Raw genomic sequence first — 18,404 nt, 5'->3', positions numbered from 1 at the left:
ACCAACTAGAAAAGAAAATACGACAAATGAGTTCTCACCTACCTAAAGAATGCTAAAACTCACTGCAGTACCTATAAATGCCTAAAACAAATAACTAGTAGGGGAAAACGCATAATATTCAAAATCAACAAGGAGTTACTATAATCACTTTCAGATGTTAACTTACTTAGTCATCAAAACAAGCTTATAAGGAAAGGTATTTTTAATATCCTTATTTTACAAATGAAGAAGCTCAGGCATAGTGATTTCTTAAAGGTCACATAAATAACTAGTAAGAAGCACACCAATGTTATTAACAAAGCAGATTAGTTTCAATATTCATGCACTTAAACAAACTAACTCCTCTCGAAAGACTTAGATTTATCAAAACTGTCAACATAAATTAAGTAGAAAAGTAATTTTAAATGGTTGCTACTGCTTGACATTAAAGAGAATTTTATGCTTTTAAGAGATTACAATTTCTTTTAACGAGTAATTAGTTAAGCAATGACAAGTTAATTCTGACATACCAAGGAAAAATAAATCCTTACAAACCTGCCAAAATATCCTGTAGCATACAAGTTAAGGAATACTGAGCCCAAGCACCACCCCAAGATATATCTCCTCTATTGAAGTCAGTTCCAACCAAAAGCAACAGCAGTCTTTCCAGTTGTGGTTCATTCACAATTTCACACAAATGAATGGTTGGTCTTGTGGCATTTGCAATGCGTGCAAGAACCTAGAATACATTTTATAAAACCATTTAAAAATTATACATTTTTCCAAAAATAATAGAAATCTATCAATAGGTTTGGCACTACACTAATGATTTACAATAATGAGTATGATTCTGGTATCTAAGTAATTACTTGAGATGAAATATGGAAGAAAGTAATCTTTTTTGGTTTTGTTTTTTTCTTTTTGTTTTTTGGTAATGCTGGGAAATGAACCCAGGCCCAAACACATGACACAAAGACATTTTACCACAGAGTTATCCTCAGCTTCATTTTTTATCTTATTTTGAGACAGGGTCTCTCTAAATTGCTCAGACTGGCCTCAAACTTGAGATTTTCCTGCCTCGGCCTCCCAAGTTGCTGGGATTACAGGCATGCACTACGGTGCCTAGCAAAAATAATGTAATTTCATCAGTGCAGTGTTAAATCTAGTTTTAAATCTGGGTGGAACAGTTAAGAATAACTTCTATAAATAAATAGTGAACATGCTACAGGAAAACAATCATAACTTTGAAAGTCTTTCATTAATACCATGTGACACTTATCTGTATATTTCATAATTTAACTTAAGAAAGGTTAAGTTGAAATAGACATACCCAAATTACCCACATTTAAAACACCTGACTTTTAAATAGATTAAAACGCACAATTAAAAAAAAACTTAACTGCAAAAAAAGAAAACCAAAATCAAAATCAAATAAAAATTGTGTACTTCTGAAGTTCTTTTTCTTACCCTTTAAAGTCTAGATTTATAAATTACACATAATAGTTTACTTACCTTACAGACAAATAATAAGAGATCTGCATGACATGTAAAGTCCATGGAGAGGAGAAACAAAACGAGTTTTTGGACTACTGAGATGCAACGTTCATGGGCAAGAGTAAATGGAAGTGGTTCTATCTCTGGACTTTCTTTTGTTGTAGTAACTTCTGTGTCTAAGTTAGAACGAGACCATTCTGCTGTCCGGCGCAAACGAATTAAATCCTTAAAGTGCTGTATACAAAAATTTACAGTATTTAAATCAATGTTTATTTAATGAAAAAGTTTCAGTATACATTTATGAAAATATTACTCAACACACAACTTACAGTGAATAAAATTTTTAGATTAAACCATAAGCTTCAAAAAGTAAGATTATTAAAAACTGTATTGACCAATATATTTTACCTCTGTATAAAAGCTTTTCGGAAAAGTGAAATTCTACAAAAAGGCCAGAGAAATATGTAATGGCAAACCTAACATCTTTAATTAGTATCACTAAAATATCCTAAGTGTGATGTATACAGGCTGGGTGGTTCAAGTCATTCCAAGACTGAGTGGAATAAGCATATTTATAAAAACACAATATACAAATGTGACTACTACATGTTATGTACACACATATATTCACACATACCCATATATACATATGCATACAAATGACTATGTTTTATTTTATTTAAAAACTACCACAACTTCATTTTCACTTTCAAGGACATATATAGGCTATATTTGAAACCTGTGCATAACCGGATCCAAAAGAAATTTCAATTCTAAACCTAGTAATGAAAATCTTACAATAACATACTAAAAATCTCTTTGAGATGCCAAAAATTTTCACTTTACATTTTTTATTTTTAAAATTAGCAAAAAGGTATTTGTAATCATCCAGTATTTTTTGTATTATAGAACAGAAAAAACCAACAACATCAATGCCACATGAGCAAAACTATACATCCCACTGCTTTCTTTATATTCAGTTTACTAAATTTTAATCCACTTTGAAGTAATAAACTAGAACAGGTTACAAAACATTTCCTTGATTTAAAGTCTACCTCACCAAAAAAAAAGTTGAATAGATTGTTTTTTTTTTTTTTGATAAGCAGAACAACATATTTAAATTTTCTGATCATTCCTAAAGATACTTAATAAAATAACTTAAGATGCTTAAAAATTTTTAAAAAGCAGCTTTTATAAGATAATTAAAAAATATACCCATACCTTTGAAGTAGCCTGCTTTAGTTTTGCTTGTTCTACTAGGAGTTTATATGATGATCCCTTATTACTTTGTATTTTTTCTTTCTCCATCTGTTCCACCAATGCCTTCTGTTTTGCTTTCAGTAGGTTAAGTTGCTTTAAAATACAAGTAAACAACTTAGTCTTAAAAACATTAGGGGATCCCAGCGGCTTGGGAGGCTGAGGCAGTAGGATTAGCAGTTGAAAGCCAGCCTCAGCAAGATGAAGGCCCTAAGCAACCCTGTCTCTAAATAAAATACAAAATGGAGTTGGGGATGTGGTTCAGTGGTCAAGTGCCTCTGAGTTCAATCCCTGCTACACACACACACACACACACACACAAAAAAAAAAAAAAAAATTAGGGTAAGGATATTGGCCAAATTATATTGTTACATTGTGTGTATGTACTAGTATGTAACAACAAAACCCACCAGTATGTACAACTATAATGTACCAATAACAAAGAAAAACAACATTAAAGACAAGTAAATTATTATTATTTATATACTTCTTAGGAATTCATACATCAAACTAATGGAATAAAGAATTCCTTGAATAATGTAGTAATAAAATTTTATTATTTAGCCCCTCCGAAAACTTCATTTCCAAATCCTGATATCAAAATCTCTCACTAAAGACTCATTAGTTATGCTGAAGTGGGTGGCACATGCTTATAAACCCAGCTACTCAGGAGGAGGAGGCAGGAGGATGGTGCATCGGAGGACACCTTTAGTAAGACCCCGTCTCAAAGTAAAAAATGAAAATGTTGGGGTAGAGCTGGGGTTGTGGCTCAGTGGTAGAGCATTTGTCTCACACGTGTGAGGCACTGGGTTTGATCCTCAGCACCACATAAAAAATAAATAAATAAACAAACAAAATAAAGGTATTGTGTCCATCTAGAACTTAAAAAAAAAATTAAAAAAAGAAAATGGCTGGGGAAGTAGCTCAGTGGTAGTACCTCAGCGTTCCATCCTCAATACCACAAACAAAGTAAAAATCATCAGTCCCTTACATTTAGGAGAAGGGAAGTAACTAGGAGACTTTCTTACACAAGTCAACTAATATCATAGTACTAGTTGACTTGTATAAGATAATAGACATTTTGAATGGCAGAAAAAACGTATTTTTAATACATGGAAAAATATTTTTATTGTCTAAGAGTTCTTAGCTTTGCTTTTCTGGAAATTTCCTTCAAGAAATTTTCCTTCAGGGAATCTGTTCACCTCACATCAGCAAAGAAGAGCACAGGAAGATGCACTTCCAGGCATGCTACCACTAGCCTACCTACTCTAGCCATATCCTACCTGCTTAGAGTTACAGCTCTCACAATCCAATCACTTTACCTCTGAACATTCCTACTTTAACACAGTAGCTTTTAGGGGACACCTCATATCCAAACCATAACAGTAAACTCATTTGGAGTGGTAGTAATAGAAAGTAAAGAAGTAAACAGTTTAAAGAACATCACCAAAAATCTATTGCCATTTTACAAATAAGGTTTCCAAAGTATTAAACCTCCCCAAGCTATATAGCTGGTTAAATATATAACTAACATTTGATGGCACATATGCCATATGCAACCTTCAAAATGATAATTCTCTGAAATATTAAAATAAAAAAAATACTATTACCTGTTTATGATGAACAAGCTGTTTTCTGATCTTTCTGGAATATAATCTATCAAGGCTACTGCTGCCCTTGGAAGACCTATTTAAACTCTGAGTGTGCAGATTATTGTTAATAAAACTCCACTGGTTACCTAGAGGGGGAGGAAAAAGCCTGTTAATAATTTGATCAAGTGTGATTTTAAAGTACTTTCATACCCAGAAAACAAAAAACACAGTTATAAATGAAAAAACATGACAAAGCAATTTTAAAGAAAATTAAGGAAACCATTATAAAGTCATTCTTTTTACTGATGTATTTATTTGTATGCAGTGGTGAGAATTGAACCCAGTGCCTCACACATGCTAGGCAAGCACTCCTACCACTGAGCAACCACACCCGTCATTCTTAGCTGATCTGAAAAAGATTCAATGATTGTCACTACTTTAATCTAGACCAGAAATGACTTTAAGACCAGAGTTCTGTCCTCAAGCTTTCTTTTAGGGTAACAGCCACATTCCTCCACAATGGTTAAGATTATACTTATCACAGGAGCTTTTAGGAGACACCTTATATCCAAACCACAACAATAACCTCATTTACAACACAGCTTTCATTATTTTATTAAGATCTAACAACAAATACTCATAAAACATATGCTTCTATGCAGAGAATAAAAAGAGGTGCTCAACAATTTACTTAATGACTGCCAAAATGAGGTAGTTAAAAAAAAAAAAAAAAAAACAGGCCCAATAACACACTTTACCCATGTAATTCTTTACTATATGTTTAACATAAAAACATCTTTCTTGTTTTCCACTATCCATCTAACAAGTCTTCATTAAAATTCATCTAACCCTAAGATACTCTTCCACCAATGTTTCCATACTGAACAATATAAATAAAATGAAGATGTTCAATACTATATTCTATGATATTCCAACTTTACATTGTAGCTATATGTACTTGAATTGTATTTTTTTTAATCCCTAAGCTAATCAATGATTAAACTGACTCATGGAAATACATTATTATTTTTTTTAAATCAATATAAAGCAAATTCCGTGTACAGATTGACTTTCATCTTTCAAAACATAATATGTATAAACAATTAACTTGGATATAAAATATCTTAAGGGAACTTTCTAATACTGACAATGTGAAAATGTCCAAAATTTATGGACTTTAATTTCTGTGTTTACATATTAGATTTAATTGTATCAAATTATTTATGAAAATCTGTGGTAGTCAAAATAAAGGGAAGAAAATATTTTCTTTAATTTTTAAATAATTTTGTGCCTTCAGCCTATAAACAAAGATTACACATTTTTTAAATTGGGGATTTCAACCAAAGTCATTTGTAATTAACTAATAGACTCCATAATGGTAAACAGGGTGAAATACTATACTAAAAATAACATTTATTTAAAAAAAAAAAAGAACTCTTCACAAATTTTGCTTTCATGCCTCACTTTTATGTATGTTATTATAAAAAATTTTTTAATATTTATTTTTAGTTATAACAATATATTTTACTTTTATGTGGTGCTGAGGATCGAACTCAGTGCCTCATGCATGGTAGGCAAGTGCTCTACCTCTGAGCCACAACCCCAGCCCTATAGAATGTTTAAAGGAGCATGGTGGGGAAAACTTTGTGAAACACATGGTTATAGACACATGCCCAAAGAAACTTTTCCATCGAATGTAAATTCTACCTTGAAATAGGTTCCTGGTAGAGTTAACTCATGTTTTACATAAATTACATACATCTGGTATTTCCAGGCCAATAGCCAGTTCTGGAACAACTGCGGAGTCACTCAAAATCCCCACCAACATATTATTATAAACTTCTGATACCTGTCAGAAACCTCTCCCTGTCTTTACCATTCAAAGGTTTCTTTGCAGCTGCTGCTTCATCTTCAACAGTTGCCACATAATCCAGCAACCTGGACACCAGCATAACAACCCAACTGATCATTGGAATATCTAGTACTCCTAAACAGAAATGCGGGGAGGGGGGTAAAAATTCAGGTGAATATAAGAGTCCTACTGAAGTTAGATAACACAATGAATTAAACATTTTATAAAGTCAAAACATATCATATCATTACCAACACTAATATTTACATGTAATATTCCCCAAAACCAGACATCTGTGGCCACAAATTGAATAGAACATCAAATCTAATAAAGCACATGTATTTCCTGGTATGAAAATAAAGTCTAAACAGAGTTCACCAAAAAAATAATTTATCAAGTAGAATAACAAACTACAAGGGCCATAGGTAACTAAAATAAAACATCTGATTCAATTTATAATTCACATAGTACCAAACTATGTTCTAAAATTTTTATTCCTAAAACAATTTTCTTATTCATATAACACTCATGATTAACCAGGAGAACAATTATATCTTTGTGAAGCTTAAACTTAGAGTGAACAATTAAATCTTTGTGAAGCTTAAACTTAGATAAAGGACCTTGATTTTAGTGATGACAGTATTTAAAAAAAAAAAAAAAATTACAACCATTTTAAAGTTCAAAGATCAAATAATGAAAAAAAAAAACCAGATTTCTAAAGTAATAATTACATGGCAATCAATCATATAAAGATAGCTCATTCCAGAAATTCTACATTATAAAAATATTAAAAGTGTGCTGCAATGGATATTAAAATATTTTATACTAAATACCTTTAAAAAGCATATTTATAGGAATCTTATATTTTTACTAAAGATAGATACTTTATTTTAATACCTTCTGTCCTCCTATGCATGGGTAACTCCGGCTGAAGAGGTGACAATAAATTATCCAAGAGGTTAAGTAAGCTTTCTAATACTCCACTATTACTAAGTGATCTTTGACCAATACAGGAAAGTAGCATGAAGACCCTAAAAGAGAGATACAAAGAGAATACCCAGTGAGAACTAATTTAATTGTTCCATTTGAAAAGTAATGAACAGGCTGGGGTAGCTCTGTGGTAGAGTGTTTGCCTAGCATTTGTGAGGCACTAGGTTGAATCTTCAGCACCATATGAAAAGAAGTAAATAAAATAAAGGTTCATGTATAGCTAAAACTGTGTCCATGTACAGCTAAAACAAATTTTAAAAAAAATAATAATTCACATTAAATAATTCACATTTAAACAGAAGAATGATAGGCCAGGCATGGTGATCCACACCTGTAATCCCAGCAACTCGGAAGGCTGATGCAGAGGGATAGTGAATTCAAAGCCAGCTCAGCAGATTATTGAGGCACTTACCAATACAGCGAGACCCTGTCTCTAAATAAAATATAAAAAAGGGCTGAGGATGTGGCTTGGTGGTTACACTCCCCTGGGTTCAATCCCTGGTACCCCCCCAAAAAAATAAAAAGAAGAAGAATGACAGTACTTGCAATTTAATTGTTCAATTTAGAAAATAATTTACATTTAAACTTAATAGAACACTAATAGCATTTGCATCTTCAAAGCTATCTCATTAGGCAGGCAAACTGGTGCATATCTGTAATCCCAGGACTTTAGAGGCCACTACAGGAGAATCACCAAGTTCAACTTAGTGAGATCGTATCCCCACCCACCAAAATAAAAAGGACAATAATAAATAAGAAGCAAATAAATAAATAAATTTAAAAGGGTGGTATAGTTCAATGGTAGAGTGCTTCCCGGTTCAATCTCCAGTGAAGCAAAAACAAACCAATTTAAACCTGAGTAAGAATTTTTACCACTTGCACATCAGATAGAGCACTAATCTCCAGGGTATATGAAGAAGGACCTGAACAGACACTTCATAGAAGATATACAATCAATCAACAAAAATATGAAAAAATGTTCAACATCTCCAGCAATTAGAGAAATGCAAATCAAAACTACTCTAAAATACCATCTCACTCCAGTCAGCATGGCAGCTATTAAGAATACAAATAACAATAAGTATTGGTGAGGATGTGGGGAAAAAGAAACACTCATACATTACTGGTAGAACTGCAAATTGGTGTAGCCAATATAGAAAGCAGTATGGAGATTCCTTGGAAAACTGGGAATGGAACCACCATTTGACCCAGCTATCCCATTCCTCGGACTATACCCAAAGGAACTACGGGGACACAGTCACATCAATGTTTAGAGCAGCACAATTCACAATAGCTAAACTGTGGAAGCAACCTAGATGCCCTTCAGTAGATGAATAGATAAAGAAAATGTGATTTTATATATATATAAAAATATATATATATAAGATATATATATATATATATATTTACATATACACATACATACATACAATGGAATATTACTCAGCAATAAAAGAGAATAAAATCATGGTATTTGCAAGTAAATGGATGGAGTTGGAGAATATAATGCTAAGTGAAGTTAACCAATCCCATAAAAACAAATGCCAAATGTTTTCCCTGATATAAGGAGGCTGATTCATAGTGGGGTTGGGAGGGGGAGCAGGGGAATATTAGACAAACTCTAGAGAGGGGAAAGTGGAGGGATGGGGAGGGAGGGGGGAAGGGGGCTAAAAAAAAAAAGATGATGGAATGAGATGGACATCACTACCCTAAGTACATGTAAGAAGAAGACACGAATGGTGTGAATATACCTTGTATACAAGCAGAGATATGAAAAATTATGCTCTATATATGTAATACGAATTGTAATGCATTCTGCTTCCATATATAACAAATTAGAATAAAAAATTTTAAAAAACAATGAACTCACATTGGTAAGAAAGATCTATATCTGGATATATACATTACAATGAGCTTTCTTTCTAGTTATTGGTTATATTTTATAACTTTTTTTTTTGGTTGTACATGGACACAGTATCTTTATTTATTAGTTTTTATGTGGTGCTGAGCATCAAATCCAGTGCCTCATGTGTGCTAGGCAAGCACACTACCACTGAGCTACACCCCCAGCCCATATAACATTATTCATGAGAAATCAGGCACTTAGAATCAGTTAACTTTATCTACTATACAAAAATAACATAAGATAGAAAATATAGCCAGGCACAGTGGCCAAGTCTGTAATACCAGAAGCTCAGGAGACTAAGGAAGTAGGATCAGTCGTTTGCTGAGACAGTCTCAGCAAAAGTGAGACATTGTCACTAAATAAAATACAAAATAGGGCTGGGGATGTGGCTCAGTAGTTGAGTGCCCCTGAGTTCAATCCACTGTACCCCACCAAATGAGGAAATACTTAGAAACTTAGATCTATGAATGCCACCGGTTCAAGTGAGAAAAAAAAAAAAAAAAGAGTACAGTTGTGGTTAAATCACATATAATCTTCTTCAATATACTACCTGTGCTGGTATCTTTCACTGGGCAATCCCAAATCTTTAAGAAACCTGCTTCCCTTTCTCCACACTTGCCATCCACATAAACAAGATTTCAGAATCTAACCAATGAATGTCAGAATTACAAATCACTAAGAACAAATACCACCAAAATTTTCTGACCTACCTATCCTGGGGGAAGATGAGAAGTTGTTCTGAATTGTACAATTCCTGAAGAACATTAGAAAGAAACTGACCCCACCATCTTTCACCACCACACAGTTGAACAAGAAGAAGACCAGTGTGTAACCGTATCTTTGGGGTTCCACTGATGCACAAGTGTTTAAAGAGCTCTTCACAGGCCTGGGCATGAAATGTGCTCTGTAAAACTGCAGGAACAGAGTGCCCTATTACAAGAGAGAAAACAGCACAATTTCCTAATTAAGTGTATGGTATAATATCAAAATTGGTATACCAACATATGCTTTCTTCTTTACTAGCAAACAGTAGAAAATTATATTCTATTTATTTTGTTCTTTATTTATACCTTATATATATTGTCAAATATTTGGAGAGGAGAAGAAACAGCACCTAAGTCAATTATATTTCTTGGCTTTGCAGTTGGGTTTATCAGATTGCTATATAGGGTATGTGGTATATAATGTCAAAAATAGTTCCTGGCTACAAAATAACAGTTCTATATTAGATTAGCAATTTATGAAAACCTTTTTGCCAGTAACTCAATGCATGTACAGCAACAGAAAAAAACAAAAAAAATCAAATAAAAAAAATTAAATTAAGTGGGGTTGAGCATGTAGCTCAGTGGAAGAGTATTTGCCCAGCATATGTAAGGCCTAGGTTTAATCCTGAGCACTACAAAGCAAAAATAATTTAAATAAGGGAAACACAAATGGGTGATTTTAAACAGATATTTCACAAATATTCAAATTAATATATATTATTTCCTAAAACATGCAACAAAATTACATCAAACATGTTCCCAGCCTGTAAAATACATGAGCCAAATACAAACCATTGGAAGAGTGAAGAAGGCTGAGCAAAGTGTCCAATAAATATCTGATGATAGTACGTAACTGCTCTGTGGAAGACATCTGAATTAAGTCTTCTGGATTTGATGTTTCATTCAATGTCTTCCGACTTGCACCTATAGCTACTTTGAGCCTCTGCACTGCATTATGAGCCAAATTTAGTTGAAGCTGTAGCTGAATACAATCCTGATAAGCAGAAAAAACTCTACTATCTTCCTCGACTGCCTTGTCCGGTTTTCGCAAAAAGTACTGTGCATTGTTAGCACTGTTGAGAGGAGGAAGATCGATACTTTGCAAAAGAGTTTCCAGACGATGACAAGCTAAGTTATATCTATAAGTAAAAAATAAATGAACAAAATAATTCCTGCAATGTTCTCTTGATTTATACATGTACACACTAAGAATTACATTTTTAAAACATGTTAAAACCCAACTATTTTAAAAGAATTACTCCATTGGTAAGTATTAACAAATGGAGTCAATTATTTAATCACAATATTTTCAGGGCAAATTGAGTATTTCTGTAAAGTGTTAATGTCCTGTTTCCTTTTGCTCTTTTCTATACACCTATAAAAAGACATTTCTTGGTGGAAACATAAATAAGACATTCTATAAAATCTGCAGTTTGAATAGATTAAAATGTTTGCTATTTTCTCCTCACCTGCACTGTATATCCTCTTGTAAAGCAACCATCATTGCTAAATGCTGGTCGATGTCTGGCTGGTTTGCAGATTCTCCCTCTCCCTTTAGAGGATCATGCATTAATTTAAGTTCACTTTCCCAAGGCAAGATATAGGTATGACCATAGTAAAATCCTAAAGGGATTTTGGCTCTGGCATTTGTACTTCCATAGCGTCCAATGACAGTTATCTAAAATGAAAAATTATAAAAATACATACACAGTTATGATTTAAAAAAAAAAAAAACAAAGGGGCTGAATATTTTCAAAGATAGTTAGCCAAGCAAATGCCTATAATCCCAGCTACTCAGGAGGTAGAGATAGGAGGATTGCGATTTCAAGATCAGTCGGGCAAACTTGGCAAAACCTGCAACAAAATCAAAATAAAAATGGCTGGGGACATAGCTCAATGGAGAAGTCATCGTCTAGGATTTCTGAGGTCCTAGGTTCAATCCCCAGTATTACAAAAATAAACACATACACACATACATAAATAAAAGACATAGTTACACTTTTTAACTATATGTCTTAGTATTTGTTAGATAAGTGGAAAACACATAAATTTACTGTCTTAAAACTCTTTACCTTCATGAATCTGCATACAGGAGGTGGTATTAGGTCATGAAGAATTAGTGAATGAGTGCTTATATCAGTTGCCACTACCAATCGCCTTCCATCCACCTCTTCTCCTAATGTCCAAATATCAATTGATAAGGAGGCCAAGTCTCCACAAGTAGGAATCAATACATCTGTCAAAAGTATAGGTCTTCCAAAATCCAAGGTCACAAATCTCCTGGCTCCTATGAAAAAAGAGAACAGTTGACAAAAATATATATAATTAACCAAATGAAACACTCAGAAACAGTCTGAAGCATTCATCTTAACATATGAAATCAATTCAAAATAGCTATAAACAAATAAAAGCAAACAAAAATAAGTAAAATTAGCTTTGTCATGTCGTATTCAAAAATTTTCTAAAACCAGGCTGGAGTAGTGACTCAGTGGTAGAGTGCTTCCCTAGCATGTGTGAGGCACTGGGCTCGTTTCTCAGCAACACATATATAAATAAAAATAACGTTCTATCAACAACTTAAAAAAATTTTTTTCTAAAACCCTTATTTTAGGTTTGAATCAAAAAAAAAAAAAATTGACTATGAAAGAAATCAACCGTTGGGGCTGGGGTTGTGGCTCAGTGGCAAAGCACTTGCCTAGCATGTGTGAGGCCCTGGGTTCAATCCTCAGCACCGCATATAAACAAATAAATAAAATAAAAGATCTATTTACAACTAAAAAATGTATATTAAAAGAAAAAAGAAAGAAATCAACTGTACACATAAGCTTGGTTTAAAACACTGGAATCGGGCCTGATGCTGCATTCAGTGGTAGAACATTTGCCTAGCATGCACAAGGTCCTTGGTTCTATCCCTACTACTACAGATTAATCAATCAATAAAACTTTAGTTTCAAATTTTAAATTAGCACATGTAGTATATATGTTAATACTGTGAAGTATCATTCTGCCTTCCTTTCAATCATTGGATGTATTTTTCCCTTAATTTCACAACTAATTAAATATACCAAGATATACTATGTGACATCAGTCTTCTTAAGCCCTGTTCAACTTCTTGTGAAATGTACATTTTATTAGGCTTAACATGTAAAGTAAAAGTGTAGCTCAAATCATACAAAGTCAAACTATCCCAAAAAAGATGCTTTGCCAAAGTATTCTAAGGAAAACAGACAGCTCATCTCAAACAATGTTTTTCTCCAGTATACAGACATCACTGTCGCTTCAACTCAATACCAGATGAAGTAGATGAAGAAACAGAAGATTTGCATTTCTCATCTCATACAAGGACAAGTTCAAATAGTGAAATGAAAGGCAGACCCTTAATAAAATAATGCATTTTCTTTTTCATTCTTTTGGCAAACTAAATAGCCTTACCAGCTACATTTTACCATGAAGGAAAAGAAAGACTAAAACATTTGGGAATGGTGCTTTTCTCAATGAAGCTCTTTTTTAAAAAATGAAAAAAAGAGCAGTTACCAATACTTTCTCAAACACAAAAATTATTAAGCAATGAAGAATATAGCTTTCCTACTCAAAGGACTTATGTGTTATGGTCATCTGAAGAGATAAAAAACATCAAACTATAGTATAAGCAACTCCTCACATCTCCTAAGACTAGAAGAAAAAGAGGAAGTGGAAGTCGGGGTTATAAAGTAAAGGAAGTCAGAAAACCTGCTCTGGTTTTCTTGGCCCTGTTTTTCTACCATCCTTTTTCTTAACTGAGTTCAGGCCAATAGCCCACCGACCTAGCATCGCTTTCACCATGGCTCTCATCGATGCTGACATGCAGAAGCAGATAAAGAGCATAATGGCTTTTACTGAACAAGAAGCCAATGAGAAAGCAGAAGAAATAGATGCAAAGGCAGAAAAGAGGTCAACATTGAGAAAGGCCATCTTGTGCAAACCCAAAGACTGAAGATTATGGAATACTATGAGAAGAAAGAAAAACAGATTGAACAGCAGAAGAAAATTCAAATGTCCAATTTGATGAATCAAGCAAGGCTCAAAGTCCTTAGAGCAAGAGATGACCTTATCACTGACTTACTGAACGAAGCAAAACAGAGACTCAGCAAAGTGGTAAAAGATACAACCAGGTACCAAGTGCTGCTGGATGGACTGGTCCTCCAGGGTTTGTACTAGTTATTGGAGCCCCGAATGATTGTTCGTTGCAGAAAACAAGATTTGCCTCTAGTAAAGGCTGCAGTACAGAAAGCTATTCCTATGTACAATTGCCACCAAGAAGGTTGTTGATGTCCAAATTGATCAGGAGGCTTACCTGCCTGAGGAAATAGTTGGTGGAGTTGAGATCTATAATAGGGATCATAAAATAAAGGTTTCCAATACCCTGGAAAGCCGGCTGGATCTCATAGCCCAGCAGATGATGCCTGAAGTATGAGGAACCATGTTTGGTGCAAATGCCAATAGGAAGTTTTTGGACTAAGCCCTTTGGAGGTGAAATTAAATCTACTGCTATACTTCTAAGAAGCAAGATCGTCTATGTAGCTTCTTCTTTGTTGTTCTGCTATTATATTTATCAGTGGATATCCTTCTGTAGCTAACACCCTTGGCCTAATGTTAACAACTGGAGGTTTCCTCAGTGTGATCAGGACCCACAGTAATTTGTCTCAGGTACCACAGCTTTAATTTGGTTCTATAGCATGAAGAGGAGGGGTCAGATGGTACTGCATGGACTACTTCAAGTCTCCTGTTCTTTTCACGGTTCTAATTACCTAATCTACACAGTGATATGCATGGTGATCCTTGCTCTTTAGGTATGGGGCATGTATTCTTTCCAGCAGTAATACCTTCATTTTTACCTATTTGGGCCTAAAATTTTTCTTCATCTGTAAATGTGATTTAAAATCTAAGCCATGAATATTCTTTATTTATTGAAAGAAAAGATTTATGTGGGGGAAAAAAAAGAAGAACAAGAACAAGCTTTCATTCTAAATGTTATCAACACTAATGTTGCTACCAAAAATAATTAGTTTGACAGAAAATAGCATAAGACTTATTCCATGAGCTTTCAAACTCATTCTTCCAAAGAGGAAAAACCTGTTACAATAAAACAAATTTGGCTTACTTATTCATATAACGAAAAGTGCTACACTTTACACTATATCTCCCTGTATTCCCTCTAAGTATTCTGCTGAGTTCAGCTGCTGAAGTGCAGAACTAAAAGTTGGTATGATTATAAGTTAAAGTTACTTAGTTTATTCAGAAATATGATGTAATGGAAAACAACTATCCCAATCACAGGTCTCCACTATATAAATGTAACACAAATTTAGAACAAATTTAAACAATCCAGAGACCATGAAGTATTATTAATCTTACTCAGTTACTATGGTAAGTAGCAGTTCTGTCAGCTCTTCTCAGAAAACAGTTTCACCTCAAGAATGCTAGTTTTAGGAATATTCCTTGAAATGTAATTTCTAGTGTATAATAACTGAGCACTTACAATGAAGGCAGATATTCATGTAAATCATTCTTCAAAACAAGCAAGACTCAGGTAGAGAACAAATTCATTGTGCAAATAGCACTCTTCCATTCAACTTGGTAAAGCACACAGCCTGAACCTTTTATAATAGTGCTTTTTCTTGGTCAAATGTACTTACCAGAGAGCAAATGTGATTAATTTGCAATGAAAAATCAAAATGGATAACAGTAAGTCACAAAAGAGCCAACACAGTAGGCCCGAAAAATACTTCAAGAAAGTAAAAGATTACCTGAATGCATTCGCTCGATAATAATGGACTGGTGAGGTGGAGGCTGAAGAAAATGTGAAGCATGAGAAATTGCAAGGGCTAGACCAGAACCAAGTGGATTCTAGAAGAGAAAAAAGTATAACTCTATATTGACATTACTCTTGCTCTATAAAAAATATTAGCCATAATATTAACTTAACAAGTCTCATTTCCTAATGCATATTATTATATTTTATTAAAGAAAATAATCTAATATATTGAAGTCATATAATAAAATCTTGCCTTCTATAGTTAAAAGTTTACTTCCAAATATTTTTAAATGTCTAAGCCAACACCTATTTAAAACATGATTTACCATTCTGGACTTGTTGGAATTTTTGTTATGTGCAGCAAGATTGACTGTTGGGGGATCAATGACTGAGCCTGGGAAAAGCTGTGCAAGTTCGGCATTAATCACAACGGAAACTGCTTCATTGGGTGGAGTGAGTGGTGGAGTCATAAAAAGTGGTGTTGTTTTTGGAGTGGGTGGAATAACATCAGAAGGATGAATGAAGAATCCTGGGGCAGCCACTGGGTTGGAAGGCAGAGAGCTGTAAACAGGACCTACTGCTGAGGCTGCTGAGGCTGCTGCAGCTGCTGCAGCTGTTGTCTGGTGTAACTTGGCTTCCAGCTTTGCTTTCTGTAAAAGAAGTAAAAGCAACACATATAGACTAATCCTGCCTACCTAAGTTGTGGGGACTACTATGTACATGGATGTAAATTATAAAGATAAACATGATTAAGTAGATCCTAGGTACATAAAGATGAATCAAAACTGGAGTCTTCTATAAATGAAACACTGCTTTACTATGTATATTCTTAAAATATGAATATAAAATTTCCTGTGTATTTGAGAACTAAAACTTTCTCAAAGTGAACATGAACAGCAAGGAGAACAATTAAATGTAAATAAGGAAAGAAGGTTCTGTTAAACATTAACAGGAGGCAGATTCTCATGTGGACTAATCTGACATAATTTGTCACCTGGAATTGTCACAGGCTGCATTTAGACCATAAACATCATTATTGTTAAAATTATAAGTCACATTAATTTAAATGTTCTTCGAAATGTTGTTTCAGATTCTCTATGGAATAACTGGGAACTGTAATGTTTGATCAAGAATGTTTAAACAATGGATATTACGTAAAGACTACACAAAAATGATCAATTCTATCCCTTCATATATGTATCAAATAAAAGGCATTTATGTAATTTTAACAAATTTAATGCTACAAAAACTTTACCTCAATTTTTTGTTGAAAAGTATTAGATCGGATCAGTCAATCTACTTTTCTTTATGAAAATAATGGTCATTTTGAAAGTACTTTTTCAGCTTTTGAAGTTTAGAGACAGCATGAACAAAGAGCCAAATAGTCTCCAACCTGTTGCTGAAGCTTCAAAAGCTGCTGCTGTTTCTCTTGCAGCACCTGTAGCTGTTGCTCGGCTGAAGCCATTGCATGAGAGAGAGACTGCAAAGCTACCTGGGCTGCTGAACTCAGGGCTGTCGAGGCTTCCCCAACTGTCCCAGATGATAGTCCACCTACAGCAGGAGTAACCCCGAAGGAACTCACTGGCATAAGACAAAGGAAAACAAAAACAAAGACACCAGGATGAAGAAAAGTTTCACAGAGAAACAGTCGAACTAAACTATAGTCAATTTTCATTTTTAAAAAAGGATTCACATAGGCTGGGGTTGTGGCTCAGTGGCAGAGTGCTTGCTTCACACATGTGAGGCACTGGGTTTGATCCCCAGCACCACATAAAAATAAATAAACAAAATAAAGATATTGTGTCCATTCATAACTAAAAATTTAAAAATATATACTTAAAAAAAGGATTCACAAAAAGAGAGAAATAAATATAATTTTAAAGGGAGCATAAATGAGAAAATTTTATGGCAAAGGTATAGTACTCATAATATTGCTATTTAAATTCTAAGGGGACCCAGAATGACCATAAAGCATACTACTTCTGAGTTTACAAATATTTTGGGTATAGAAGAACTTCCATTTTTAATTCTCTCATTTTTAATGGTCATTTAGGGGCCAGGGTTATAGCTCAGCATTAGAGCACTTGCCTCACACATGTGAGGCACTGGGTTCGATCCGTAGCACCACATAAAAACAAATAAAGATATTGTGTTCATCTTTAAAAAAAAAAACTTTAAAAAATGAGAGTAATTTATATGAGCATGAGATAAACTTTAAATAACTTTATTAATTTTTCTCACACCAACACACAATTTTCCACTTCCAAAACTGCTTAAAAGCCTTCAATTTTAAGATCTTTATTTAAAAAGATAGGTGATATTTAATTTCCTCATCTGAAAGCACCGTCTAAACTAGAACAGGCTTATACAGAATACATAAAGGTTTCCTAATGTATGTTCCCCAAGAACACTCCAATGGAAATAAACAAGTCCCACACACAGTCAAATCTGGTACACACTATTACCAATAAATTTTATCACCAATAAAGACTCTAGGAAATCCTATAAGTGAAGAAATTTCTTTGACTTTCTTTTTCAACATGTATTAAAATGTATGTTCAATATGAATTCAAATACACATTACTAATAAACCATTTTTCAATTAATATTTATGAATAATATTTTGGAAAAAGTTGAGATAAAAACTTAGTCTCATAACATGTCAGCATAAAACAAGAGGAAGAAGCCAAATCTAATAACAGCAGTAATACTTATAACGGGTTTTAAAATATATATATATTTGTAGTTGTTGATGGACACAATACTTTTATTTTAT

At 33.6% G+C, this 18,404-nt stretch overlaps 1 protein-coding gene and 1 pseudogene across 11 annotated transcripts in view; one reads left to right on the top strand and one right to left on the bottom strand.

Moving 5' to 3' along the window:
• Nucleotides 1–18,404, bottom strand: part of Birc6 (baculoviral IAP repeat containing 6) — a 217,333-nt gene that overhangs the window by 112,455 nt on the left and 86,474 nt on the right. For 5 of the 11 annotated variants that reach the window (XR_011704325.1, XM_034636800.2, XM_071601468.1 and 2 more), the window contains 13 exons: nucleotides 17,022–17,209; nucleotides 15,955–16,278; nucleotides 15,621–15,720; nucleotides 11,907–12,121; nucleotides 11,304–11,512; nucleotides 10,627–10,973; nucleotides 9,781–10,000; nucleotides 7,072–7,205; nucleotides 6,172–6,309; nucleotides 4,341–4,468; nucleotides 2,695–2,826; nucleotides 1,492–1,707; nucleotides 535–718 (listed from right to left, as the gene is read on the bottom strand). Coding sequence is in view for 10 of the 11 variants with exons in the window: in XM_034636800.2 (XP_034492691.2) it covers nucleotides 535–718; nucleotides 1,492–1,707; nucleotides 2,695–2,826; nucleotides 4,341–4,468; nucleotides 6,172–6,309; nucleotides 7,072–7,205; nucleotides 9,781–10,000; nucleotides 10,627–10,973; nucleotides 11,304–11,512; nucleotides 11,907–12,121; nucleotides 15,621–15,720; nucleotides 15,955–16,278; nucleotides 17,022–17,209 (2,535 nt within the window). In the remaining variant the exon portion in view is untranslated. The remainder of the gene's footprint in view (nucleotides 1–534; nucleotides 719–1,491; nucleotides 1,708–2,694; nucleotides 2,827–4,340; nucleotides 4,469–6,171; nucleotides 6,310–7,071; nucleotides 7,206–9,780; nucleotides 10,001–10,626; nucleotides 10,974–11,303; nucleotides 11,513–11,906; nucleotides 12,122–15,620; nucleotides 15,721–15,954; nucleotides 16,279–17,021; nucleotides 17,210–18,404) is intronic. The other 6 variants (XM_071601470.1, XM_071601471.1, XM_071601472.1 and 3 more) reach the window with 4 other exon arrangements.
• Nucleotides 13,655–14,332, top strand: LOC114091027 (V-type proton ATPase subunit E 1 pseudogene; annotated as a pseudogene).

Source organism: Marmota flaviventris, chromosome 14 (assembly GCF_047511675.1).
Source record: "Marmota flaviventris isolate mMarFla1 chromosome 14, mMarFla1.hap1, whole genome shotgun sequence".
NCBI classification, from domain to species: domain Eukaryota; kingdom Metazoa; phylum Chordata; class Mammalia; order Rodentia; family Sciuridae; genus Marmota; species Marmota flaviventris.
This window is presented reverse-complemented; position numbering and strand designations above follow the sequence as displayed.